Here is a 26,737-nt window from a genome sequence, read left to right as displayed (position 1 = left end):
TCCCAGGACCCTGAGATCATGACCTGAGCCGAAGGCAGAGGCTTAACCCGCTGAGCCACCCAGGCGCCCCCGAAGAACTTACTTTTTTAAGTGAAACATTGCAGGGGGCTCCAAGGGAACTTCATTAATGAAGGTGGGGGAAACAGATGGTTCAAGGGAGATGCACAGAAATAGAAGAAAACAGATCAGAGGGAGAGGCTGAGCGAAGCTAGTCAACCAAGTGTGGCTTTAAGACGAGGAGAGGTAGAGAAATGACAAGACGGGACACAGGACCATGCCCTTAGCATTAGCTCTTTCGATCACCTGCTTTGAGGGAATTTTCAGTAAAATGGTAATGATTAAAGCCCAAACCCAGGGCTTTTTACGAAAAGGCAGGTAGCTTCCCTCTACTCAGCTTGCTTTTCGGATTCTGGTGCATACGTAGGCAAATGAAAACCAGCCGCCAGCAGACTGGGGGGCTGCGCCAACGGAGCCCACAGTGGGCGGGCTGCCAATGATGCAGCCTGCTCGTATTTCTGTTGGGTGGTCGGGATTCCAGCCGGGTGTCCTCAAAACTAGGCCAGGATCTTTTATAACTTGTATATATTCCCTTCTCCCAGGACACTTTAGAGAAACCATGCTTTGAGTCAGGATGAATCAATGCCTGTTCTTTCTGGAGATACTGAGATGCTCATTGACTCATTCAGATCCACTTCACAATTTTATTACTCAAGTAAAATGACTCCCATTTTTCTTCCTTCCACTAGCATCCTCTAACAGCAGCATATGACCACAAAAAGATCTTGAATTTTGTTTTTAAATAACTCAACTCTTGGGGTGCCTGGGTGGCTCAGTCGGTTAAGCGGCTGCCTTCGGCTCACGTCATGATCTCAAGGTCCTGGGATCAAGTCCCGCGTCAGGCTCCCCACTCAACAGGGAGTCTGCTTGTCCCTCCCCCTCTGCCCCTCTCCCGCCTCAAATAAATAAAATCTTTTTTTTTTTTTTAAGATTTTATTTATATGTTTGACAGAGATCACAAGTAGGCAGAGAGGCAGGCGGGAGAAGCAGGCTCCCCCCCCAGAGCAGAGAGCCCGATTAGAGACTCGATCCCAGGACCCTGAGATCATGACCTGAGCTGAAGGCAGAGGCTTTAACCCACTGAGCCGCCCAGGTGCCCAAGTAAATAATCTCTTAACAATAATAATAATAAATAACATGACTTGCGGGATTAAATTGGCACGTTTCCCTATTAAAACACACTGTGTCTGCACAGCTTTCGGCCCCGTCTAACGCAGAAGTCGCCTCCACATCGCACGCCAGGAAAAAGGAGCGGCCATTTGTTCCATTCCTCATCCGCTTTATTCAGACACCTGAGTGAACCACTCCTCCCCACGACGCTAGAGATGGTCTCCTTTGCACACGTCATCCTTCACGGGAAAGAAAAACGCCATCATTCCCCAGATCCAGGCACAAAGGAAACTTTTAGAACTTTTTCCATTTGTCAGAGACGACAGCTGGGCCGACAGGCAATGCTTCATCCACCACGTGCCAGTTTCCTATGCCCACCCCGCCCGCCCCGCTTTTAAAGCTGCAAAGGTTGCAGCAGTAACATTTAAAATCTACCCACTTTAGGAGGAATGTGGGGACGCGCTCATGAATTTGTATCTAAAAATAAAAAATAAATAATGAGGTTCTCAAACAGGACGGCTGGCTCTGACTAGGTCAGAAAAGGACGAGGCCAGCCTGGGGGTGAACAGCCTGGTGGAGTCTCTCCTCCCTTGAAATCTCTTGCAGGTTCGGGCCATTCAGTAGTATTAAGGCGGCCTCGGCTCGGACACACCTTAGGCGCAAAGCATGGGCAATGACCGACAAAGCAGGACACTATGTCACACCTGACTTGTGATAAACAGCAACAAGGACTTCGTGGCCCCACCTGATGACCGACAGCCTCCAAACCAGAGGCGTGAATTTTGATGCCATATATAGATTCCTCAGCTCTTGGGAGAGAATCCCTGAGAGGCTGGATCTGTCTTTAAGCCTCAACTAAGCACAGATCTTCTTCCTCCCAACATGAAAGAGTAAAAGCACCTATGAGGCGGAGTTACCAGTAAGAGCTCCTGCCTGACTTGGAAGCATGAGGCAGGGAAACGGTCAGAAGGATTTCTACATAAGCCTGGGAAACACAAAAGGTGAACCAAAATCTACAGAAGCAGGCCTCCCAAAAGAGAAAAATCTGTCGAGGGGACTTGGTAAAGAAACAACATTCATAGACAGGCAAAGGAGGGAGGCGGGATGATGGCCTTCGGACTGTGAGGGCGAGTCCGCGGAGAGGCTTCGAGATCCCTGGCCGAGAGAGCTCAGCCTCCACTGGTCGCCGACGCTGCAGGAGACGCATTCCAAAAGGAGTCTCCATGAGAGTCCAGCTTCTTCCCCACGACTCAGCTGAGGAGAGCACTCGACCCACGTCCTTGCCCGGGCCGCCGCACCGCAGCCGGAGCTCCCCACCTGGCCCCCGCTGCCCCCAGCTCTCTGCTCTCTGGCGCTGGGGTCCTGCGCCCTTACCGCCAGGCCCGATTCAGGAGCTTCACCTGTGCCAGCCTCTTGGTGATCATGGTGGCAAACACCAGGCCAAAGAGGACGCTGCTGATGAGCACGTAGTCATAGTCGTCCTTCAGGACGTCAAACTGCTTGGATGGGTAGACTCGAGTTTGGTAAATGTCCAAACCATAGGCCACAACCTGGAAGGCGGAGGGAACGAGAAATACGTGAGAAGGGCGGCCAGTGGTCGGTCCACCAGGACCTCGAGCTCTGGACAGAAAGGATATGGAATTTCCTCAGCTGCTTCCCGAGCATGAACTGAAGGGCCGCCGCTGCGCACGGTGGTGGGCAGCCCCACTCACCAGGCAAGTGGACTCCAGGCCTGAGGGAGCTGTGTAGATGCCTCGCATTCGAGAAACCGTCTGGTTGTAGTTAATGAATCGCTCTGCATGTATCTGCACGTCTGGGGAATATGGGATCAGGTTCTCCTCCCTGCAAAACATCAGCCAGGACTGGCATTCAAGACTGCAGCAAGGGGATCTCTCAGCTGCCCTTTTTGAGTCCCGGGAGCTTTCCAGGCCACGAATCTAGCCTCAAATCTTCCTTCAAGGTCTACTTTAACTATCAAAGTAGTTAAAAATGTGGCAGCTGAATGTCAGCAGGGGCTCCAAGAAAGAAACCTGGGTAGAGGGTAGATCTAGATTCCTACCCTGTTCTAAATCGAATGAAAACCGGTGCTCTACACCAGAGGAGGAGGAGGTCAGGGCCAGTCTAACCCACACGTGCAGCCTCTTGATTCAGAGAGCCTCGGTCCACGTTCCTCGGAAAAGCCCAGGCTCACGCCATGGGCTAACTACACTCCCCCTTTCCTCCTGTGCAAACACAGATCTGCTCTCTTCCCACACTGCTCAGTTCCCCACACCCCTAAGTGAACAGAATTCGGGATGGAAGCGAGAAAATATGCAAATGATGGCTGACAATACAAAAGTGAACGCTAACGGTGACAAGCTATTCCCCACATGACCCAGCCCTGTTAGCTCCCCAAGTTCACCGCCTCACATCCCCCGACCCCACCGGCTGCTGCAGCCAGGATGGCTTCTTCCCTGCCTCTGGCTCGCCAGCCACGGTCTCAGGGCACGGGCACAGCCCTCCCCTGCCTGGGAAGCCCTCCCCCAGACAGCCACAGGCTGGCTTCTGACCACCTCTAAGTCTTCACTCTGCAGTCACCTTCCCAGTCGGGCATCCCCAGGCCACGATGTCAAGTCACACCCCCTCATAATGCCCTACCCCCACCCCTCCGCAGGCCGGGTCCCGTCTTAATTTTTTCTCTGTAGCATATATAAGTACATGACATGGTATTATTTCTCTTGCTTATCTTACGTAACATCCATCTCATCCCCTCACCACCATGTTATGCTCCACGAAGGGAGAGGTTTTCATCAGACTTGCTCCCCGCTCTGCCCCCAGTCCCCAGCACAGCAAGACAGCATGTGGCAGTCATCAACAGGTCACGTTCCTGAGGGTCGGAGCCTCCGGTACTCCTGCAAGCGTCTCACCTGCTTTGCTCTGTTGGGATCTCTGGACGCCGGGGATCCAGCAAGGCCTTAGGAAGGGAAAGAATGGCTCCGGAAGGCAGCCCAACTGCGGAGAAACAAGTGCGGTCATGGGATCAAGCCCATACGAGGCTCTACACTCAAGGGGAGGCTGCTTAAGATTCACTCTCCCTCCTCCCTTGCCCTCTCCCCACCGCCCCTCGTCTTGTGCACATGCGCTCTCTCCCAAACAAACAGAAAGGAGAGAAATGAGAGTCGTGTCAATCTCTTACAGGTGGCCAAGCTAGACTAAGGAACTTTTCCTGCGGCAATAAAGCCCTCCTCGCTAGCCTCCCCTAGTGGTCAAACAGGGCTGTGCCCGTGATGCGCGTCCAGCTGCGATTCTCCTCCGTGTGGCGTCCTACAGAAACCAAAACCATCACCCTGAGACCCTCCCCTGGTCACTCACTAAGCAGGTGCCGGCTGGTGATGCCCCGCTCGGTGATGGTGGCTTCCATGGCGCTGATGGAGGAAGGGAAGATGTAGGACTGCTGGAGGACCTGGGGCAGCTGAGGGCGGTCCAGGGAACTGAAGGCAGTGGCGTTGTACTGCTCAGTGCCCTCGTAGAGCTCCAGCGCCGTAAACTCATTGCGCCGGGCCTTGGTGTTCCAGTACTGGTACTAGAGAGAGGAGGGGGACAGCTGGGGACTAAGCTGCCACTTGGGCTGGAAAGGGGTATGACGCAGGAAGGCACCTCTCTTTCCATGCATGAGCTACACGTCCACGAAGGAAAGAAACCACCCAGCACCCATTTTCTTCCTTGCTACCAAATTTACTAACTTTCAGGGTACTTTTATCTAGCTAGGCAAGGTTCACCGTAAGACAAAGGAGTTCTCAAGACACTCAGAAGTCAGAATAACTGACTAGGGTTAATAATAGCTAGGGTCTGAGTGCTTATCATGTGGCAAGCATTATTCCAACCCAGACCAGAAGACACTCTCCTAGCCCTCCTTCATGAGTGATGCGACATAGGGAGCTCAATAATCACTTCAAGGTCGCACAGTCCAGGGGCGCCTGGGTGGCTCAGTCGTTAAGCATCTATCTTCAGCTCAGGTCATGATCCTCAGGTGCTGGGATCCAGCCCCGCAGCGGGCTCCCTGCTCAGTGGGGAGTCTCCTCCTCCCTCTCCCACTCCCCCTGCTTGCATTTCCTCTCTCGCTGTCTGTCAAATAAAATCTTTAAAAAAAATTTTAAAAGGTCACACAGTCAGGAAAGGGAAGGGCTGCCATGAGCCTGAGGCCATCTAATTCCTGAGCCAAGTTCCCTAAACAGCACCTCAGCTGCCATTCAGGGGTTTGGATTCTATAGAAACACAAAGAGGCCACCAGTTTCTCGAACAAGAGGCACTGAAAGGATTCGAGACACAGGTCTTGGCTGGGTCGTGAACCTGACTGACACCCACACGTCTGGTGCTCTTACCACTACCCAGTTCTCTGCGTGCACGATGTGGACGGGGCCCTTGGCCTTCCTCTGCACGGACGAGTGGATGACGCGCCCAGTGACGCCATCAACGAGGAAGATGCCCACGAAGGTGCGCTCGTGGTGCGTGTCTGTGCTCTCCGTCACCACGGCCAGCAGGTTGGGGTTCAGGCTCTGGGGAGAAGGAGAGAAGAGTTCCTCCAGAACCGTGATGGCCAATCACAGGCCCTGCCGTGCGGGAGCCCTGGGCGGAGAGGCGGCCCGGAAGCCCGCTGGCCTGCAGAGGAATCGGGCTCCCCGGCCGGAGGAACTCGCTACCAGAGCTTGTCATCACGGCCCCTGGTTAGAGTCCCCGGGTGCCACGTGCCACATCAGTTACTCTGCCCATATCACCCCCCCAGAATCCCACAAACCACCTCGAAATGGAGCTATTGTCATCCATACGCGGTAGGTGAGAAAAGGCTGCAGGCCATAAAGCAACTTGCTCATGTCACAGACACAGCAAATGGTTAACCTGAGGTACAATCCAGCCTGCCCACTCCCTGACATAAGCCACTGCTCCCCCAGTGCGGTTTCTCTGCACCGGGGCCTGCCCTATGCCTGAACCAACAGACCAGTCTCAGTCCTCGTCTCACCCGACCTGCTGCTACAATGGGACACAGGTGATCGCCCCTTCTCAAAACACTTTCTCAGGGCGCCTGGGTGGCTCAAAGAGTTAAGCCTCTGCCTTCAGCTCAGGTCATGATCCCAGGGTCCTAGGATCAAGCCCTGCATCGGGCTCCCTGCTCGGCGGGGAGCCTGCTTCCTCCTCTCTCTGCCTGCCTCTCTGCCTACTTGTGATCTCTGTCCAATAAATAAATAAAATCTTGGAAAAAACCACTTTCTCCACTTGGCATCCAGGACGCATGGCCCCGTTTCCTCCACCCCACTGGCTGCTCCTTGTCAGTCTACTCTGCAGGTTCCTCATCTCCCCAGTCTCCTGAACATTGTCTACACTCGCTCTTGTGGTCACGCCACCCAGGGGTGCTGGCAATGGCCAAGGTTACACACCCACGCTACACTTTCCCTGAACCCCAGACTCTAAAGGGCTGTCATCTCAGCATCTCTTCTTAAATGTCCCACCTCAAACCTGACATGCGCCGAAGGGAATACCATCCTGTCCCTGCCTAAAGCCTGTTCCCCGCAGGCCTCCCCACGTGTCAGGTTTGAGACCCAGGACCTCTGACTCTTTCTTGACTCCCTTCTCTCTCCCCGGCACAGACCGAACATCCCACCCACCAGCATATCCTCCCAGCTCTACCTTCAGAACGCCCTGGAATCTGGTCCCTCCTCCCCACCCCCACCCCCAATCAAGCCACCACCACGTCGCCAGGCTTACTGCAACAGCAGGTCTGCCTGCTGTCTCCCTCGGTCCTCTGGTCTCTCCACACAGCAGGCTGAGCGAGCCCTTAACCTCGGCGTTTAGGTCACACCCGTGCTCCCAGCTTCCCACCGGCACTCCAGCTCACTCAACATCAAGGCCGGGGTGGTGGCCTCATGATATGTCCTGCCACCCTCTGACCCCAGCAGCCTGGACTCTCCCCGCTCACCACACTCCAGTCATACTGTCCCCCTTGCTGTTTCTGGAACACTCCAGGTCCACTCCAGCCTTCCTGTCCAGAAGGCTGTTCCCCCGATGTCACGCACTATCCTTCTTCCTTCCCGAGGTGTCACTGTCGCAGTGAGATCTTCCTTAACCTATTTTAACTCGCACGCCCTTCCAATTCCAGCTTCACCCCCCTTCTCGGCTTTGTTCTTGACAGAACTAGCTGCCCTCTGATTCGCTTTACACTTATTGGTGTACTTGCCTTCTGGTCTCTCCTGAATACAGTTAGAGCCTCAATTTTGTCTATTTTGTTCACGGATATATCTCAGAGTCTAAAAGAGTGTCTGACATCCCACTAGCAACCCCACCACCTCCCCCCAAAAAAAAGTACAGCTTCCCCTCTGTGGTGTTCCTTCTAAACCTGCAACCACAGTCTAACCACGAGAAAAACGTCAGAGAAAATCATGACCTGAGCTGAAGGCAGAGGCTTTAACCCACTGAGCCACCCAGGCGCCCCGAACTACTATTTTTTAACATAGAAAAATACAATTACTCTTCGTAAATTCTAACTCATAAACGTAAAATTACATAAAGAATACACTTTTTCGGGGCACCTGGGTGGCTCAGTGGGTTAAAGCCTCTGCCTTCAGCTCGGGTTGTGATCTCAGGGTCCTGGGATCGAGCCCCGCATTGGGCTCTCTGCTCAGCAGGGGGCCTGCTCCCCCCCCCCAACCTCTCTGCCTCCTTGTGATCTCTGTCTGTCAAATAAATAAACTTTAAAAAATCTTAAAAAAATAAAGTATGCAGTTTGATGAATTAAAAAAAAAAGAATACACTTTTTCTAGCACAATCAAGCGTACTCTAGAATTTGTATTATTTTGGCCGTTCTGACTGACTAAGGCAAACTGACTGCAGCCACAAGGAAGGCAGCCGTCACTAAAGATTTCTAATCAGGAGCGCTAATAAGGTTAACCACGAGACTGGCACTGTTCTAACCATGTTACGTGTTATGTGTTACCACTAATCTCCATGACAATCCTATGACATAGGTGTTCTTAGCCCCCATTATATTCTTTTTTTTTTTTTTAAGATTTTATTTATTTGACAGACAGAGATCCAAGTAGGCAGAGAAGCAGGCAGAGAAGGCGCGGGGAGCAGGCTCCCTGCTGAGCAGAGAGCCCGATGCGGGGCTCGATCCCAGGACCCTGGGATCACGACCCGAGCTGAAGGCAGAGGCTTAACCCACTGAGCCACCCAGGCACCCCGCCCCCATTATATTCTTAAAAATAGACATTTGGGAAGCCTCCGCAAACTACCCACGATGAGCAGCCAGCGTGGGGCAGAGCCAGGTGTGAACCCGGACAGTCCAGCCCACGCCCCGTGAAGCCGCTCCCACGTCAGCCGCCTTGGCTGCACTCTCGGCTGCATCACCCCTCCTCCTCCAACTCAGCCCGCACTCTGCGGAGCGTGCCACCAATGACCACGCATCGCTACCAGGCTGCCTTCTCTCCCAACAGTTTGGCAGCCCACTAGCCACCTCTCTGTCTCCCTCCTTCACCACTAACTAGTGTGGATCACAGAGATAGAGTTTCTAATGGATCAGTGAAGGCTTAAGCCCCCAGCATTCGACCAGCACTATCACGAACAGCAAGATCGAGCATCTACCAGGTAGCAGCCATAGGCCAGGTACTATGCTAGGCGTGAGTGTCACGCGATCATCACGACAGCCCTACAAAGGAGGCACGTCAGACTCATTTGACAAGAAATGAAAGCTCAAAGGAATGAAACGACTCCCTCAAGATCAAGTAGCTATCAAATCCCCGAGCCAGAATCCAAGCCCTTGCCCTTCTGCTCAGCAGCAGACTGCAGAACCGTACCTTATAGAGCACGCTGCGGTCCCCCATCACGCGGCCCTGGGAATGAACGTGCTCACTGCTGCGCTTCCCCTTCACCTTGATGATGCGCTGCACTTCTGGGGGAATAGTCAGCTCCCAACTCAGCTCAGTGGTAAGATCCTAGGGCCAGGGCAAGAGAGCCGGCACTTAGGATGTGGAGGGTACGCTGAGTCCTGTGACAGCTATAGGCAGAGACATCCCACACTCCTTTATTTGGGGCCTTTGTGCCCAAAGAAACAGAGATCAGAGCTCCTGGGAAACAGCAGTAAGGATCTAGTTTGTGCAGATGTTTTGGATCTCTGTTTGATTAGGCAAGACACTAAAGCCAGTAAGAAAGGAGAGGAATGTTCAGTGGTATCCCATTGTTTATCTGGGTAGGAAATACCCAAGGAAAGTTTACCACTTACTACTACTAACTATGGCTCCCGTATCTGAGCTTAGCAGTAAATCACTAAACTGCCAGGAACCTTGAAAGGTTATAGGAAATGTTCTTCATAGTCAAAGAAAACCAATTCACAAAGTTTTACAGTTAAATATATTATTTTTTTTTAAGATATATTTGTTTGAGAGAGAGAGCATGGAAGCACGCATGAGCTGGAGGGGCAGAGGGAGAGAATCTCAAGCAGATTCCACATACTGAGCACAGAGCCCGGTGCGGGGCTGGACCTCACGACCCTGAGATCATGACCTGAACCAAAACTGAGAGTCAGACACTTGATGGACAGAGCCACCCAGGCACCCCGCAGTTAAATAAGTTATTATCCATCCACACTGTGTATACACAGAGCTTTGTGTTCTCTGTCTTCCCTCAGCCACTGTTTCTTCCCATGTCCTCAGGACTCCACCAATCTTGATACCCGCGAGCCTCTTTCAAGGCCCTTTTTAATAACTTGAGGGGACAATTTTTTCACCCACAGGGGTAAAGAACGTGTTTTCTGGGGAGACCACTTCCCATGCTGTTTCTGGAAAGGTCAGCTGTTACAAAATGTCAAGAAAGGATACTGCATTTTTAAGACAATAAGAGCTAAAACTTAGATGGCATTTGCCATGTGCCAGGCATTGCTTCGTGTGATTTACACGTATTAACTCCCTGACTCCTCACGACAACCTTACAGAGTAGGTCCTCTATCATCTTGTTTTATAGACAAAAAAAAGGGCAAGGGACGTCATGGGCCCAAGGTCACAAAGTTAATAAATCACAGAGCCCGGCTTCCCACCCGGGCAGCTGGGTCCAAGCTCCTAAGCTCTATGTTGCACTGCCTCTCAAAAGGACCTGTGGGACAGGATGAGTCCTGGTGAGTACATGACCTACATCCCTCCTGTCTGCAGGCCTGCTAATGAGGCCAAGGCCAGCCCTCACCCCCCACCCCGCCCCGTGAACCTCAGAGCTGGCCCTCGGGGCCGGTGTCTATCAGTCTTTGCTAGCACTAAACTCAAGTACGTCAACAGTGGAGAAACAACAGTGGAGAAAATCAGCCCCATTTTTATAAATCAGATACAGGGGCGCCTGGGTGGCTCAGTGGGTTAAGCCTCTGCCTTTGGCTCAGGTCATGATCTCAGGGTCCTGGGATCTAGCCCTGCATAGGGCTCTCTGCTCAGCGGGGAGCCTGCTTCCCTCTCTCTCTCTGTCTGCCTCTCTGCCTACTGTTGGTCTATGTCAAATAAATAAAATCTTTAAAAAAAAAAATCAGGGCACCTGGGTGGCTCAGTGGGTTAAACCACTGCCTTCGGCTCAGGTCATGATCTCAGGGTCCTGGGATCGAGTCCCACATTGGGCTCTCTGCTCGGCGGGGAGCCTGCTTCCTCCTCTCTCTCTCTCTGCCTACCTCTCTGCCTGCCTCTCTGCCTACTTGTGATCTCTCTCTGTCGAATAAATAAATAAAATCTTTAAAAAAAAAAATCAGATTCAAAGCACACATTCTATCAAGAGTGGGTCAATAACGGCATCTTCATACAGAAAGTACAACTCTACTCAACCTCCATTCCACCTCCCACCCTCTCAAGAATGGACAACAACACTCCTTCTCTCTGCTAGAGAAAAGGAACGTGGATTAAAAAATCCATGGGTTGGGGGGCGGTGAGGGCGGGTGGGCTGGGTGGGAGGGCGCCTGGGTGGCTCAGTTGCTTAAGCAGCTGGCTCTTGATTTCGGGATCGAGCCCCACATCGGGCTCCATGCTTAGCAAGGAGTCTGCTTGAGGTTTCTCTCCTCCTCCTTCTTCCCTCTGCCCCTCCCACTGCTCACATGCTCTCTCCTTCCCTCTCTGAAATAAATACAGCTTTTAAAAAAAGAAGAAAAAACCCTCCATGGGGGCAAAAATTTTATCTCCCGGGCATTACTCTTTTCACAGTACCTAGAATCTTGTCTGCCACGTAGCAGCTGTTCAATATGAAAAGGCCTATGAATCAGACATTAGGACTGTGCTGAGCCACATTTTCAACAGAATGAATAGCATGATCCACTTCTTAGCCAAATAGCCAAGAAACGCTTATACCCTCCCATGGAAGGTCCTGCCAGGGGTTGCCCTCCCTACCTTTCGAAGTCGATATCCACACAGCCGTCCCTGTTCTGCATCCACCAAATAGAAAAAGATGGAAGGAGCGAGCTCATGTAGCTGTCGTAAGACATTCCGAGTGGCTGGGAACGCCGTGACCTTGAAAACCCCAGAGAGACCAAAAGAGTTAAAGGAAAAGGGTGCTCTGTGCAGTCTCCCAAGATTCATTAGAGTTAGCCATCAAAAAGCCTTAAAAATAAAACAATCAATTTTAAAAGAATTAAATCCCACTGAACCCAAACAGGGCTTAAATCTCCTTTTGCTAAGAGCCTGAGTTTCCACAGGTGCAGGGAAGGAAAAGCCATTGGGTGGCTCAGAGATGCCCTTCCAGCCCACACTCGCGCTGACTGCCGAGCCCCAGCTCTGGCTGCAAGCTGCCACGGGGACCACCCTCCCCATACCGGACCCACCCGGTGCTCGCCAGCCGCGCTCAAGTCTCCTACCTTATACTCATCATCGATCAACAGCAGCACCTTGGCGTAATCCTGATCCATGATGGGGAGAAGCAGAGACTGCAGGATGGGGCGCTTCGGCACTGGGGGAGCCACCTGACTCCACTTACCGAAGATGGGATTAAAGACGTACAGAGAACTCATCCCCGACTCCTGAGACGGACAAGCCAACAGTCAGACTAGCGGCAAGAAAAGGATGCAAGTGCTAAGGGCAGAGCTGGAGAGCTAGGACTTCAGCTCAACTGTGACACATTCCCAGGACCCTTCAGTGTGGATGCCCTATTTGTGCAGAATAAAGTTTTGTGTGAAGGTAAACCGAGGCTAACGTGTCAGGAGGGAAACAGTCGAACTGCCCCTGTGGCCAAGCACTGGACACACTGAGGGAGAAACAGAACGGTCAAGTACCGATTTGCTAACCTGGGGCAGCCATTCCAGCGGTGCCTACCAAGCCTAGAAAGTGCCCTTTCTCTTTTTTAAAGATTTTACTTTTATTATCTGAGAGAGAGAGAGAGAGAGACAAAGAATAAGCAGGGGGAGAGGCAGAGGCACCGGGAGAAGCAAACTTCCCGCTGAGCAGGAAGCCCAATGTGGGGCTCGATCCCAGCACCCTGGGATTCATGACCTGAACCGAAGGCAGAGGCTTTAACCCACTGAGCCACCCAGACGCCCCTAAGGTTTTATTTTTATTATTTATTTGAGAGAGAATGAGTGAGAGAGCACAAGCAGGGGAAGGGGCAGAGAGAGAGGGAGAGAAACTGTTTCTTTCTAACGACACTAGAGTGAATCCACAAAAATCCAGCTAATTCTGGGAGGCAGAAATAGCTTTGTGTCCTGTTCTCCTTCGTCTAAGGAGAAAGCAGCCACTCAGCAGCTAACAGCGGCCTACGTGTGGGAAGGAGGAGGGCTGGCTCATTTCAGGTCTGGTGACATCACACCCCCTCCAGCGTCAACCCCCATCAGTCCTGGATAGTTCCTGGATGCATCTTCCACTCCAAAGGCTGGAACAAACAGAGCTCTAGTCCCTGGACACCCGTCCCTAGCCCTCCCAGAATTCCAAAGGCCCAAGAGAAATGCAACTTACAAAACACTGAAAAGCCACACCCCCTCTGGCTCAGAGCCAAGGAGGACAGCCTCACCTTGTCCTTTACCAGGAGGGTGCACTGTGGGGGGTGGGGGAAATGGGCCGTCGTCCTCTGGACCATCAGTTTAAAGGAAGAATCTGGCTTGACACTGGGGAGATACTGTTTCCAGAGGATGGTGCCAGAGCTGCTCTCAATGCCAAAAAGCTGCAAGATAAACACCTGGCTCACCACTAGGAAGACAAACCCGAGAGCTGGCTCTCTCCCTGGAAATCAGCACCAGCGCTAGCCCCTACCAAAGGCTTTTTGCTTCCCACTCACGGAACATCAGAAGTTTTGGTACCTGGGGCTTAAAGCCCTCTCACCTTGCCGGAGGCCGTCACCATCACCATCATCTTCTGGAGGTTAAATTCATCTCTGGCCAGGGTGTCAATGTTGATCTCATTCTTAATCTGACTTCGGGGCTTCCGAGCATCGTAAAACATCTTCCAGAGGTGGGAGGTCCATGCCTGCAGCAGGATGAGCTGGGACGACAGGCGTTTCAGGAACATCCCCAGCAGGCCGTCTGGTGTCAAGGAGAACATACCAGAACTGAGGCTCACGCCCCATCAGACTAGGTGCTTTCAGCAAGGAGCATTTTCTAATGAGGGGGTCTCTCCCGCTCCTGTGGAGCACTCAAGTCATGACGTGCCAGGTGGCGAGCCCGAAGGGCGGTCCTTTAACCGAAGCTACCACTCTCACCCCGGGTATAGCCATGCAGGAACTCCAAAACCTATTTTCCTGGCCCCCAGTACTCCCACCTCCTGGTCTCTTGGAAGAGGAGACCAGGAGGTCAGGGATCAGCCATGCTGAGCATGTCTCCACCACAGCCTGCATCCAGAATGGCCAGAAGGAGGTTTCCGGGTGTCACGACAAAACCAGAAAGGGGGAGAGTGTGGGGGTGCAGGGATAAGTGTGCCATGGACAGGCATTTCCCTTACGCATAGTTCGACTCCCACCCTGTCTATTAAACTGACACCCAGCAGACCTACTTGCCTCCAACCCCCAAACCCTGTCAATGAGGCCACCACCCTCAAGTCCCCCCCACGGGGTCAATGTGGCAGAATGAGTACAGAGCCCGGTCTTTGGAGTCTGGCAGCCTGGACTAAAATCCCGACTCTACTACTTCTTAGCTGGGTGACCCAGCTCGTGTACATAACCTCTGGCCTCTGGTTCCTCATGCGTAAGATCGCGTGTAGTCCAAGGGCCACATGACCTACACATGTGACTTCACACCACGCAGGGTCCACGGTGAGTGCTCACTAAAAAGTAGTGCCTTTGCGCATCCTACTTCCAAGCAACCTCAGCACAAGGAAGAGAAGTGAGGGGCAAACAGAACAAGCCACAGGCCCAGCGGTCCATGCACACACGGTATGCACCTCAATGATGCGGGTCAGGAAAAACAAACAATTAACCAGAAGCTAGTCACGTGGACAGGCAACGGGCAACAAGGCAGCAGGAAGCAGATTTTACCTTGAATTGCTGGGTCCGGGCAGCAGAAATAAACAGTAAAGTCAAATTAATCCTCGGCTCAGAAAACCCGCAACGCCTACCAGGGTACCCGGCCCAGAGGCGGCCTCAGTAAACATGGCCGCAGAGCAAGGTGGAGGGATGGGAGGAAGAGGCGGGAGGCAGGACTGACCAGAGCGATGTGAACCAAGTCCATCCTGGGGCATGGGACTGGCGGGCTCCAGAGGGCACCGCGGGCAACCACAACAACCCCATCAACCCAGTCACACCTCTCCAGAAAGACGCGGCTGGTGCCTGGGGGACAAGGCGTGACACAGTGCCTGGCAAATCTGAGGAACTGAGGCAATGGCAGCTATGACTCTACTAAGTGAAGACTGAGAGGGGTTCCCAAGTGGCTCCTTTCAGAGAAAAGAACGGTTACCTAAACCGCATGGCCATGAGGGCACCGGAAACTGGTCGCAGAGCAAGTTGCACACACACGGGCAAAATGACTGCGCCCAGGAAGCCGGGGATGCCGTGAGCCAGCATCTCCTGCGGTCTAACTAGCAGACCCATTCCCAGAGCAGCCTCCCCCAGCCATGACGCTATTCCCAGCGTCCTCCGTGCGTACCTGCCTTCTTGCCGAATTCCCCTTCCAGCTCAGCCTGGGCGCCCGTCAGGGGCAGATCCACCATCTCCAAGCACACCACCTCTGCCAGCGACTCCTCCCGGGCCCATAGCACCACCTTCCCTGCTACAGAAACCCCGGTTATGAAAGCCACGCCTGCCTCCCCCATTGCCTGAAGGCTCTTCTCCATGGTTCGGGGATTCCAGACCCTCTCGTGTCAGGCCGAGAAGCAGCAGCACACAGGGTGACATGCAGCAGTTCAGGTAAGGGAAGGTCCAGATCTCACCTTAGAACGCCAAGGGATCGTTCAAAAGCAGAGCAAAATACGGCTCTAAAAACTATTCAGGCTACACTCCACTGGAATCTTTCCCAGAAGCCAGTCCACGGTCCCCAAATACAGTCTGACTAGAAATCTGGGCAGGCCGACCAAAAATGGGCTGACTGAGGTGCGCTCACCCAGCTGCTGCAGGAAGAGTAGCAGGTGGTCCTCTGTCTGCACCAGGGCCCGGTAGCCCACCGAGTCGTCCTTCTTCAAGAACACCTGGATGTAGAGCTGTAAGCAGAGCCCGGGCCCCCGCAGTCAGCCAGAACCCAAATGCCTCTGCGCGCCGGACCCCCAAACTCAAGGCATCAGGAGCGGGAAAAGGCCCAGGACCCGGGGTGATTCGCTGTCCAGGCAACACAGCGTCCCCCCCTAGACCCCAAGGAGGGAACGTGAATGCATCAGAGCCAGCGCTGCGCCGCCAGGCCGCGGTTCAGACCTCTCCAAGGGGGGGGGTCCTCAGAGTTTCCCGGGCACAGCGTCATTCCCTCATGCTCCAGTCACTCCCCACGGAGCGAGCAGAAGGCCAAGGTGAGAGCTTCCATTTTGGAGATACAGAAGCCACAGCCCAGAGAGGCTAAGAACACGCTGAATGCACAGCGGCCATGCAGGCGCCAACCACGGGTGCATGCTGGGGCACTGGTGACGTCTTACGGGCTCGCGACTCTGGACACGGTTCGCGATCTCACAAGGCCCGGTTTCGTTGGTAAAACGAGGGCAGTAATAAGCACTTCACAAGGCTGGTGAGACAGGTGAGTCGATCAGGGCATAAAGAGCTGAGCACTATGTTTGGCACGCTCACCACTTAGCATAAACGATACCTGCTTTGACCATTAGTCACGGGGCCTTATAACAAGTCAGCTCCTCAGGAAGAACTAGAGCCCGTGTCCAGAGAGCCCTAACCCTAACCCAAGGCTGTGGCCTGGCCCATGCTGAGAAGCCCCAGGACGGAGCCTGACGCAAAGGTTCCGACTCACCCGCTCTGGCCGAGTGCCGTTCTGCTCCAGACTGAAGGTGATGGTGGTGTCCAGCAGCCGTCGACCTGTCTCCACGAAGTAGAGGTTAATGGTGTAGGTCTGGTTGAAGCAGGTCAGCGAGTCCTATGGGGACAGACGGCAGGGGTCAACACAGAGATCCCCCAGAGCCAAGTCCCACAGAGGAAATCCAAGAATTGGAGTTAACTGCCCTAGAGAAGGACCAGGCCAAGAAAAGAAATATACGCAAAGGAAAATAAAAGGAAGAGGCGCCCGTGGCTCAGTTCGTCGACGACTGCCTTCGGCTCAGGTCATGATCCTGGAGTCCAGGACCAAGTCCCATATCGGGCTCCCTGCTCAGCAGGGAGTCTGCTTCTCCCTCTGATCCTCCCCCTTCTCGTGCTCTCTTTCACTCTCTCTCTCTCTCTCTCTCTCAAATAAATAAATTGAAAAGTCTAAAAAAAATTTTTTTAAGGAAAAAAGAAAGCTAAGTTGCAAGGCAGAAATGAGGTATCCGAGTAAATACACAGAGTAACAACCACAATACTTGTTGCAGAAGGAAGTCAGTACGATGCAGCAGACTTCCCCAAGAGAGGGAAGACCCACGCGAGGAAATCACAAAGCTCTTCAGGAGAGCTCAGGAGATGCAAAACACAGCAGAAGCCCCACCCCGGGGCCAGTGCTCTGCTCCAGTGCAACCACACAGATCGCCATTCAGCAATACCAGCCGGAGCCCAGAAGACACGGGGAACGGAGCAGGAGGAGAAAGTGGTTAAGAACAGATTCTAGGGATTCTACTTCCGAGTTCCCAACTACAAAGGATCCAGACAAGCACGATTTACAATATGCGGCAAACCCCGCCAGGGTTGAGCGCTCCAGGAGACCTGCTCCCAGCCTCCCTGGACGCCTAGGCCTGGCACACTGCCCAATGCCACACCGTACCTGAGCCCTGGGCTTCTCCGGAAAGCTCCCCAGGGACCCATCTTCAGAGCTGCTCGGTTTCTGCTGGAGAAAAGAGAAGGACAGATGAGAACACTTAACCCAGGGGGTTATTCCCCAGTCACGGAACTGAAGGTCTCCCTTCTGTGTCATCTTAGCACCCAGGAGAAACAAAAATCCCTCCTCACTCCTGCTCACAGAGCCTACGGAGCTCTTAACAGCCACAGAAGGAAGTGGGGCTGTACTATTAGGCTCCCACTCCCGGGGACAGGGTCACTAAAAGCACTACAGAGCAAGTGAAACTTAACTTCTCAACAGCTTCCTGTCCCCGGGTTCAAACTGCCCCAACGTTTGGTTCTCGGGGCTCCTAGGAGACATAAGAAAGGAGAACCCCCAAGTGCCGGCTGGTATCCTTGATACGCACCGTTTCACTGCGACAGGTCATAACTGCAGCCACCGTCTTCTCTCCAGTGGTGGCAAAGCTCACTAGGGCAGCCTGGGAAGAAAGCAAAGTGTCAGTTCCTAAATGGGGCCTATACCAGTCAGCCACCTTACAGAAGAGCATCTCTCCAGGGATGTCCCTTGGCCTTGGAGCTGAAAGTGCTCCTGACTTTGAAGCACAGCAGCCAGGGCACCTGAGAACAGAGGGAGGCCTGAGAGGCATCCAGAGCTGAAAACAGGCCTTTCCCCTACCTCCAACACAGGCACACGCCAGCCCTAAATTTCACAACGTTCTTAGTATCTATAGGGAAGCTCGAATGAATGGTCCCACTCTCCTGTGGACTCAGAACAAGGTGCCAGTTTGACCCTAAAGATCCTCTGGAACTCTCAGAAAAAAAAAAAAAAAAAAAGGATTCCATTTCTGCTCTAAAGCGAACCCATCTTGGGGTGCTTGGATGGCTCAGTGGGTTAAGCCTCTGCCTTCAGCTCAGGTCATGATCTTGGGGTCCTGGGATTGAGCCCCACGTCGGGCTCTCTGCTCAGCAGGGAGCCTGCTTCCCCCTCTCTCTCTGCTTGCCTCTCTGCCTACTCGCGATCTCTATCAGTTAAATAAATAAAATTATTTTTAAAATAAATAAATAAATAAAGTGAACCCATCTCAAACCACACACAGAAGAGAAAGCCTGGATCCAGAGCAAACATCGACAGATCCTCCTGACCCCTAGCACCGTGCTGCCTGCGGTCACCTGTGGGAAGTCTTTGAGCAGACTCAGGGCTCCGTGATGGTAGTGCAGCAGAGCATAGTGGCTTGGGGACAACTGCAGGAAGAACTGGGCCCGAGAAGGATCCACTGGGTTAGGCTGCGTGGGCAGGACCCGGGGCTGGAAACCACTTGCAAATTCTAAGTCAAGAGACTGAAAGACAAGAAAAAAAAAAAAAGGATTAGGGCTACAAGCGGACAAGTCACTGGTCCACTGATCCATCCCAGGCCTCCTTCCTCTGCCCCACTTTGCCAGGGAAAGTAACCAGGCCACGGCATGTAGCTCCAGAAGCTCCCATTCAGGCTCTCTAAAGAGTGACCCATTTCTTCTTACACCAGTCCAGCCAGAAGCCTAACTTCCCAACAACTACCGAGGCTCAGGAAGGAAGCCGTGTCACTGGGAGAAAAACTTAGTTCTAAGCAGCAAAGGCAATGCCTCGGGCCAGGGAGCAGCAGCACCACCTCTCACCTGCAGCGGGATCTGTCTCAACTCCCATTCTGTCTCCAGGGCCAGGGTCTGGAGGGACCGTGAGCTCAGGTCGGGGCACACCAGGACAGCCTCATCCACCACACCACAGGCTCCAGTAAGACTCTGAAGCCAGGGGGTTGACACCCTGACCTACAGGACAGACATCGTAGTGGGACGTTGGTGAGAATGTTTACATTTTCCTCTCCACTCATCAGCAAGGTCATGGGGGGCTAAGCTCAAAGATTCTTCATGGCTGGTTCCAAAGGACTTCTTCCGGGCACCTGGGAGGCTCAGTTGGGTAAGCAGCTGCCTTTGGCTCAGGTCATGATCCCAGGGTCCTGAGATCAAGCCCCGCATCGGGCTCCCTGCTCAGTGGAGAGCCTGCTTCTCCTTCCCCTTCTACCTGCTGCTCTGCCTACTTGTACTCTCTCTCTGTCAAATAAATAAATAAAATCTTAAAAGAAAAAAAAAAAAAAAGAAAGAAAAAAAGGACTTCTTCCCACCCCGCCCAACTTCCTGAGAGCTCCCAAACTGGAGAAAATCAGGATCTGGAAAAACATACCAGGTCATCTTTAAGACCCGGTTTTTCAGATAAGCATTTCTCTCCTGTATTTGTCATACGTGGTTTCCTATAACCACTACACAGAATTATCTCCTAAGAAAGTTGCAGGCAATGAGAAAAAACCTACGTAACTTCCCATCCACCCCAGGAGAGCACCACGCATTAATGTGAGGGCTTTAAACAAACGCTCGATGAGGAGAAAGCAGCCTCCATGTGACCAGAATCAGGGACCGCGAATGGCTTCTGCATCTGCCCAGCCAAGCTCCCTGGTCCCTGAGGCAAAGGCGAGCTCCGTCTACTCCCCTTCACAATCCACAAGGTGCCTCACGCCAGACGCCCAGCCATACCTGCTGAACAATCTCTCCATCTTCCACGTTAAACTTGACGATGTTCACGTGGCTGAAGGGAACAACTCCGAGGGCCCACACCACCCCAGACCCGTAGGAATACGTCATCTGGTAATGGATGCTGTCACTAAGAGAGGGAAGACAAAGCAAGGAGCAACAGCTTCAGCCACAGGTCAGGCCCGCCCTCAGGGGTCCTCTTGTCACAACCTAGCAGTCCCCAAGTAGGATTTGTTTGGCTCCCAGTTTTGTTTTTGTTTTTTTTTTAATAGTCACCAACATTTAGAACTGAGACTTAACATGTAAAAATCAGATTTCTAGCTCTTCTTAAAAAGGAGGAGCAGCAACGCTAGGCATGCCTACAGAGCGCCAATCGGCTAAGGATGCCCCCTGGAGGTAAGCCAGGCACACTGCAGCTGCCAGAAATCCCCGTGGAGCCTGTTTTGCTCAGGGGTGCCATGCACTTGGCCACATCTGAATTTGAGTTTTTACACCCCGAAAATGGCCACAAGTCTGAGCAAATCTTTCCTTTTCTTCCCTCTGTCCTGATCCTTCCTAGCTTCAATGCTTTCCATGACTAAGACCTCTGGAAACCATCTCAAACCTCACTCAGTCCCTCTCCTGGGCTCTTCTTGAGTTGTTCTGATTCATAACATGAACGAAAGGCTCAGTCTGACTTGAAGTCAAAAAGCCCAGAGTGCTACAACCGTGAGCAAGGAGCCGCTCCCCTTTCTGGGCTGTGTCTAATGCCCAGTTTAAGAATTTCCTCCTCACTACAAACGAAATGCCAGAAGGAGCACAGCCTGTGAGTATAGGCCTACATCCAGTGAGCCCAACACACGATGACAACATTAAGGGGAGGCTGAGTCAGAACACTTCCAACCCTCGGAGAAAGAGGAGCTTGTAGAGAGCAGAACAAGGTGGCCGTCATCCTGGGGGCAGGTGGCCTTACCTTTCAGGGAGGTGTTCCACCCACTTTAGGTGCCCGCTGGAGAGATGATGCAGGGCAAGAGTGGTCTTCTTCAGGACCGCGATGTACCTCACTGAGTCCTGCAGGCCTACCAGCCCGAGTGCCTGGAAACTGAGCATGGGTACAGGGGTGAGAACAGCCTGACACCTCCAAGGTCTCAGACTAGAGCAGAGAATCTGGAATGCCACCACTATAGCTCGATAGGTAAGAAAACAGGTCTTGGGGTCAAACGCATCAGGATCCTAATACCGGCTCTGCCTCTGGTGAGCTGGCTTGGGAGGCTGTGCTCTCAACCCCTGGGCTCTGCTGCTTCCCTGAAGCCCCGTGAACCTCCTCAGGGTTGTTCCCTCCCTCCGCTAGGACGTCCCAGCAAGCAGGCCATCCCTCCTCCATGGCATCCTTCACCCCGGATTGTCATCACAGGCTACGTGCCTGCCTCCCCCAGCTGACCATGAGTTTCTGGATAACAGAAACTTTCTCAGGGTCACATATGTGTTCCCACGGCCTGGGGGAGGCACCAGGTGTTAACCATGTAACCATCAGAAGCGGAGTCCACTACTGCCACCGGCCCTGTGATCGCAGCCACCCAGCAAAGATACAGCAGCCGTCCGAGCTGTTCTCTCAACACAAAACTAAAATGCTGAAAAGTTCCTATCACATTCCTATACCTAGGACATTAGAGAGTTCTCACGTCGTGGTAAGATTAGGAGCGGCAATCAGGTGCAAGGACACGTACTGCACCTAACACGTGCTCAATCAACACTGGCAGAGCCACCACGTGTTCCGTGACCTAAACTCATCAAAATGCGTGGCATCTGAGGTTTGGGCTCTTCGGTGGCCCGTGAGGAAAAAACGTCAAAAGACCCTGCACTGCTGTCCCTGCAGACCTGTGTTCAGGCAAAGCCCTGAGGCAAGCCCGGATGACATGTAGCTTCTTGCCCTCTACCTGCCACTGTCCAGGGTAGTCTCCCAGTTCAGGCCCCCAATGTTAGTCTCCCAGGAACGCATGATCCGGCCTCCACTGCACACCGTGATTGCATCTGGAAGAGAAAAACCATGGTGAAGTCATCTCCCCAACTGGCGCTCTGTGGCCTCCTCTGATGGTCGAGGAGCAATGGCCGCACCTCTGAGGTACGGATGCAGATAGAAGTTATTTGCAATACCTGTCCTTTCCTTTTGGGGACACCCCTCTCCCCTCCCTTCCCTAACAGACCCCATGTGGGGAGATGGAACCAACACCACGATAAAGGCCAAGTAGGACTAGCTTACCCTGTCCGTAGAGCAGCATGGCGTCCACAGCCCCTTCTGCCGTGCCCTTGTCAACGTGGCGCCACACTGAGAGACAGGAGAGTGAGACATTACTATAAACTGGACAGAGGTATCCAAGAAGACAGGTAGGAGAGACTGGAAGAGGTCTTTGTTTGCACAGCGGTATCTAATTTTATTTCAAGAAGAGAAGGATTACAGCTAACCAGTAATGACCCACTCACTCACTGGGTAATGAGGGGAGGAAGGTTTGAGAGGAGCCATTCCTGTCCCAGTCTGAACTCTTCACTTCCCATACCTCCTACCACCCCAAACATATAAATGAAAGACAAAATTAACAGAATCTCTATGATTCACAAGAAAAATGGTGATCGTAAATCTTATTTCCATAATTTTGGTCCCAAAAAGCATCCACAAAAGCAGCTTAACTTAACTTAAACGGGGCATCCAAATCTTTACTACAGAATAGAAAACAGAAAGAGAAAAATATTTTGAAATAATATCTTAACCTAAGAACTGTCAGGACTCAACCTGAGGGTCTAAACTAAAAAGACCAGTTATAGGAAAACAGTTACTGTTCAAAGACAACACAACCAGAAAACAAGTATCAGAATTCAGTAAGAGACATCTTTCAGCCAACCTGCCCCTAACATGGTAAGCAGCCAAGAAGACTACACAAGCCACAGTCCATTCTGGGTTCACTATGGTCAGTCATTCCATCCCAAGATAAGCGCCCTACATAGGTCACTCACAGATCTCCCCGGTCCGAGAATTTAATGCTGCAATCACGTTCTTCTCTGTAGCCACAACCAATTTCTTGGATCCAGGGGAAAATTCCAAGGAGGCAAACTTGAGCTTCCCGACATACTGCTGTCTCCTGAGGAAGAGAGGACAGGGAAATGTGAGGGGCCAAAATCATCACTGCACAAAACGTTGTGGGAAAAGATCACGGCACCAACACATAATGTTATCACCAAACTACCTATCTTAGGACATGTGAGGAATGTCTGTTAATGAGGAGATTTGACCAAAAGCAAGATTTCTATGCAACATAGTCAGAAGGCAAGGGAACAAGAAGAGAGAATACACCCTAAGACATAATAAACACAAGTCTTATTTTTTTTTTTTAAGATTTTATGTATTTATTTATTTGAGAGAGAAAGAAAAAGTGAGCAGGGGGAGGGATAGAGAGAGATGAACAAGCAGACTCCGTGCTGAGTGCAGAGCTCAACACGGGGCTCCATTCCAGGACCCAGAGATCATGACCTGAGCTGAAGGCAGACGCTTAACTGACTGAGCCACCCAGGAGCCCCCACAAGTCTTACTTCTAAATGCAAGCATATATTATCTCAAGTGCGACCGAAAAGAACACCTGGCCTAAATCCCACTGGAACAAACATTAGTCCTCTCTGTATTCATTAATAGTGGGACTATTACATGAGAGAAGAGACACAAAGCCTAATGTCCACAAACATACAATCCAACTGCCCTTCTGTTGTCATGGACCCCTGGAGAAAAAAATTCACGCAAATTTTCCAATAAAATTGGGTTAGGCTTCTGTTTTCTACAATCTTTTCTTTTTTTTTTTTTAAGATTTTATTTATTTATTTGACAGAGAGAGAGATCACAAGTTGGCAGAGGCAGGCAGAGAGAAAGAGGGGGAAGCAGTTTCCCTGCTGAGCAGAGAGCCCGATGCGGGGCTCGATCCCAAGACCCTGAGATCATGACCTGAGCCGAAGGCAGAGGCCTAACCCACTGAGCCACCCAGGTGCCCTTCTACAGCCATTTCGAGCCCACTGCATGTTCAGGATCCATTTGACTCATTACTCATACTTTCCTTGGAATATATCCCATCACTTTCAATGCCCTTCTCTAAGCATAAAGGGAATATAATTAGCTTTGCATGGCACACTACCAAGTACACAGGAGGTGCTTGCACATTGCTGTTAAGGAAAAAGTACTCTCATCTCCACCAAACTAAACACATGTGGCATTTACACAAAATTTCTCTTGTGATGTTGTTTGGTCTGATTAAAAAGGGGGGGGGGGCACCTGGGTGGCTCAGTGGGTTAAAGCCTCTGCCTTCAGCTCAGGTCATGGTCCCAGGGTCCTGGGATCGAGCCCCGTATCGGGCTCTCTGCTTGGCAGAGAACGTGCTTCTCCCTCTCTCTTTGCCTGCCTCTCTGCCTACTTGAGATCTCTGTCAAATAAATAAATAAAGTCTTAAAAAAAAAAAAAAGGGAAAAAACTAAGCAGAGAGTAGAGAATAGGCTTATATGACATTCAACAGTTTCTATCTGTATTTTCACATACTTAATTCATGCTATATCCACTGAACACTAAGAAATGCAGAAGATGAATGTTATTACTTTATTTTACAAGGAAAAATTATCACTCTCATTTTACAGGTAAGTAAACTAAGGTCTGGTGGAGTCAAGTAATTACGGTCAGAAATAGAAACAAGACTAAGACCTTCTGACTCCAAATCTCATACTCTCTTTTAAAATATTGTTATCTTTCATCCTGACTGTAAAAGTAATGCCTGCTTGGGGTGCTTGGGTGGCTCAGTCAATTAAGCAGCCGACTCCCGATTTGGGCTCAGGTCATGATCTCAGGGTTGTGAGATCAAGCCCTGTGTCACTTAGCATGGACCTGCTTAGGATTCTCTCTCTCTCTGTCCCTCTCCCTTTATCCCTTCCCTGCTTGCGTTCTCAAAAAAAAAAAAAAAAAAAGGGAATGGGGCGCCTGGGTGGTTCAGTGGGTTAAGCTTTTTTTTTTTTTTTTTTTTAAGATTTTATTTATTGGGGCGCCTGGGTGGCTCAGTGGGTTGGGCCGCTGCCTTCGGCTCGGGTCGTGATCTCGGGGTCCTGGGATCGAGCCCCGCATCGGGCTCTCTGCTCGGCAGGGAGCCTGCTTCCCTCTCTCTCTGCCTGCCTCTCTGCCTACTTGTGATCTCTGTCAAATAAATAAATAAATTCTTTGTTAAAAAGGAAAGGGAAGAAGAATTAAAGTAGTCCCTGCTTATTGTAGAAAATATGAAAAATACACAAAAGTATTTTTTAAATTTAAAATGCCTAAAATACCACCACCATAAATTTTGTAATGATTCAGGATGTTTCCTTGTTTTTCTATTTGTAAATTATATATACCTAGTATTCTGCTAATTTGGAGTCATACCACATAGGTATATAGGTTGTATATGTGTAATATACATGTTACATTGTGAGCATTTGCCCAATTAAAAATATGGCTTATGTTGCATTTATCACACTGTCCTCTATCACATACATATCCATCTGCCCCCACTAGACTGAGCTCCTTCTTATCTATCCACAACACCTAGAACAATTGTTGGCCTACTACAGGAAAGCAACAAATACGTGAATCAATGTATATGACACAGAAAACACTTCACAGAGGAGGAGGTACCTGAGCTAGGCTCTGAAGAATAAACTGTTCTCTGAAAAATAAAAACAGTAACTGTACTCAATGAGCCAGACATAGTGCTAACTTAAAAGAATGATCTCATTTACCCTTACAAGTGCTGTAGGGAATAATGAACCATTAATAAACCCATTTTACAGATAAAGAAACCTTGGCACAGAGTGGTTAAGTCACTTTCCCAAGTCACACAAACCCTAAGTGCCAAAATTTAGCCTCCAACGAGAGTACACTTTAATTGCAGGGTCTCAAGGAAGGGGGCGGTAGAGAGGATAAACTGAGTACATGAATTAAATAATTGGCATCTCTATGAATGGCACCTCCCGGCAGATGTGAGACTTCCTGGACTTGTTCTAAGCCCAGGGCCGAGCTGGGCTGAAAAAGGAGAAATGGTACAAGTTTAGGACCCAGGGTAAGACCCAAGCTCCTGATCACATACCCAAGAGATGCCAATTCGAGGAAGAACGAGAGTTCACTGAGGGGCTGCGGACCCCGACACCCAGCAGATCAGAAACCTGACAGTCACAGAAACAGGCCCTGACGGGAAAGAAGGAACAGTGACCTCTGACCAGAACCCCAAGCATGCTTGAATGCCAGGGCCGGCTTCACGAACCCGCAACCTGTCACATAGAGACTGGCTTAGAAACGCCCCTGACGTTCCATTTAATGCCCTGTTGTGGTATATTAAAAACTCTTTAACTTTTGAACCCGGGGTCCCACATTTTCATTTTGCAATGGGCCCCACAAGTTCTGCGGCCCGTCCTGGTGCCGGTAACCCCGTCCTCCCTGTAGCAGGCACAAGGCTGGTACTGAGAAAAAAGCCACACATCTCCCGAACAGGCCCCACACGCACGCACCAATCGAACTTGCCCACTTGGTCTTCGTAGACTGCTGCCGCAAGGACAAGCCGCGCAGCCCAAAGCCAGAGCCGAAGAGCCGCCACCGACGCCACCATGATGGGAGCCTGAGCCGGCCCACCGCCGGCCCGTCATGCACCCGGCCTCAGGCTCCGCCTGCGCAGACCATAGAGTTGGGATCTCA

General features: G+C 51.5%; 1 protein-coding gene across 6 annotated transcripts; it reads right to left on the bottom strand.

The window, feature by feature from the left end:
- Window positions 1-1,319: 1,319 nt before the first annotated feature.
- Window positions 1,320-26,705, bottom strand: EMC1 (ER membrane protein complex subunit 1). 6 transcript variants are annotated; one of them, XM_047728496.1, is made up of 24 exons: window positions 26,554-26,705; window positions 23,008-23,132; window positions 22,259-22,324; window positions 21,936-22,029; window positions 20,972-21,100; window positions 20,023-20,149; window positions 19,114-19,263; window positions 18,631-18,798; window positions 17,868-17,939; window positions 17,447-17,509; window positions 16,508-16,630; window positions 15,665-15,761; window positions 15,212-15,334; window positions 14,605-14,613; window positions 13,458-13,657; window positions 13,150-13,299; window positions 12,005-12,166; window positions 11,541-11,660; window positions 8,991-9,128; window positions 5,529-5,702; window positions 4,519-4,729; window positions 4,074-4,158; window positions 2,880-3,009; window positions 1,320-2,717 (listed from the first exon to the last, which is right to left on the bottom strand). In XM_047728496.1, exons 1-24 carry the CDS (start codon window positions 26,649-26,651, stop codon window positions 2,538-2,540), a joined length of 2,994 nt encoding a protein of 997 aa, XP_047584452.1. In that variant the 5' UTR covers window positions 26,652-26,705; the 3' UTR covers window positions 1,320-2,537. The 6 variants fall into 6 exon arrangements, with proteins under 6 accessions (XP_047584452.1, XP_047584454.1, XP_047584453.1 ...); XM_047728498.1 differs by having other exon boundaries at window positions 15,212-15,331; XM_047728497.1 differs by having other exon boundaries at window positions 17,447-17,506.
- Window positions 26,706-26,737: the final 32 nt, after the last annotated feature.

The sequence above is a fragment of the Lutra lutra genome, chromosome 4 (genome assembly GCF_902655055.1).
Source record: "Lutra lutra chromosome 4, mLutLut1.2, whole genome shotgun sequence".
Lineage (NCBI taxonomy): Eukaryota > Metazoa > Chordata > Mammalia > Carnivora > Mustelidae > Lutra > Lutra lutra.
This window is presented reverse-complemented; position numbering and strand designations above follow the sequence as displayed.

Coding starts and splice junctions, on each gene's coding strand:
- EMC1 (XM_047728496.1), bottom strand. CDS start 26,651: ATGGTGGCGTCGGTGGCGGCTCTTCGGCTCTGGCTTTGGGCTGCGCGG. Junction 22,325..23,007: donor TTCTCGGACCGGGGAGATCT/GTGAGTGACCTA, acceptor CCTGTCTCTCAG/TGTGGCGCCACGTTGACAAG. Junction 4,730..5,528: donor ACGCAGAGAACTGGGTAGTG/GTAAGAGCACCA, acceptor TCCTCTCTCTAG/TACCAGTACTGGAACACCAA.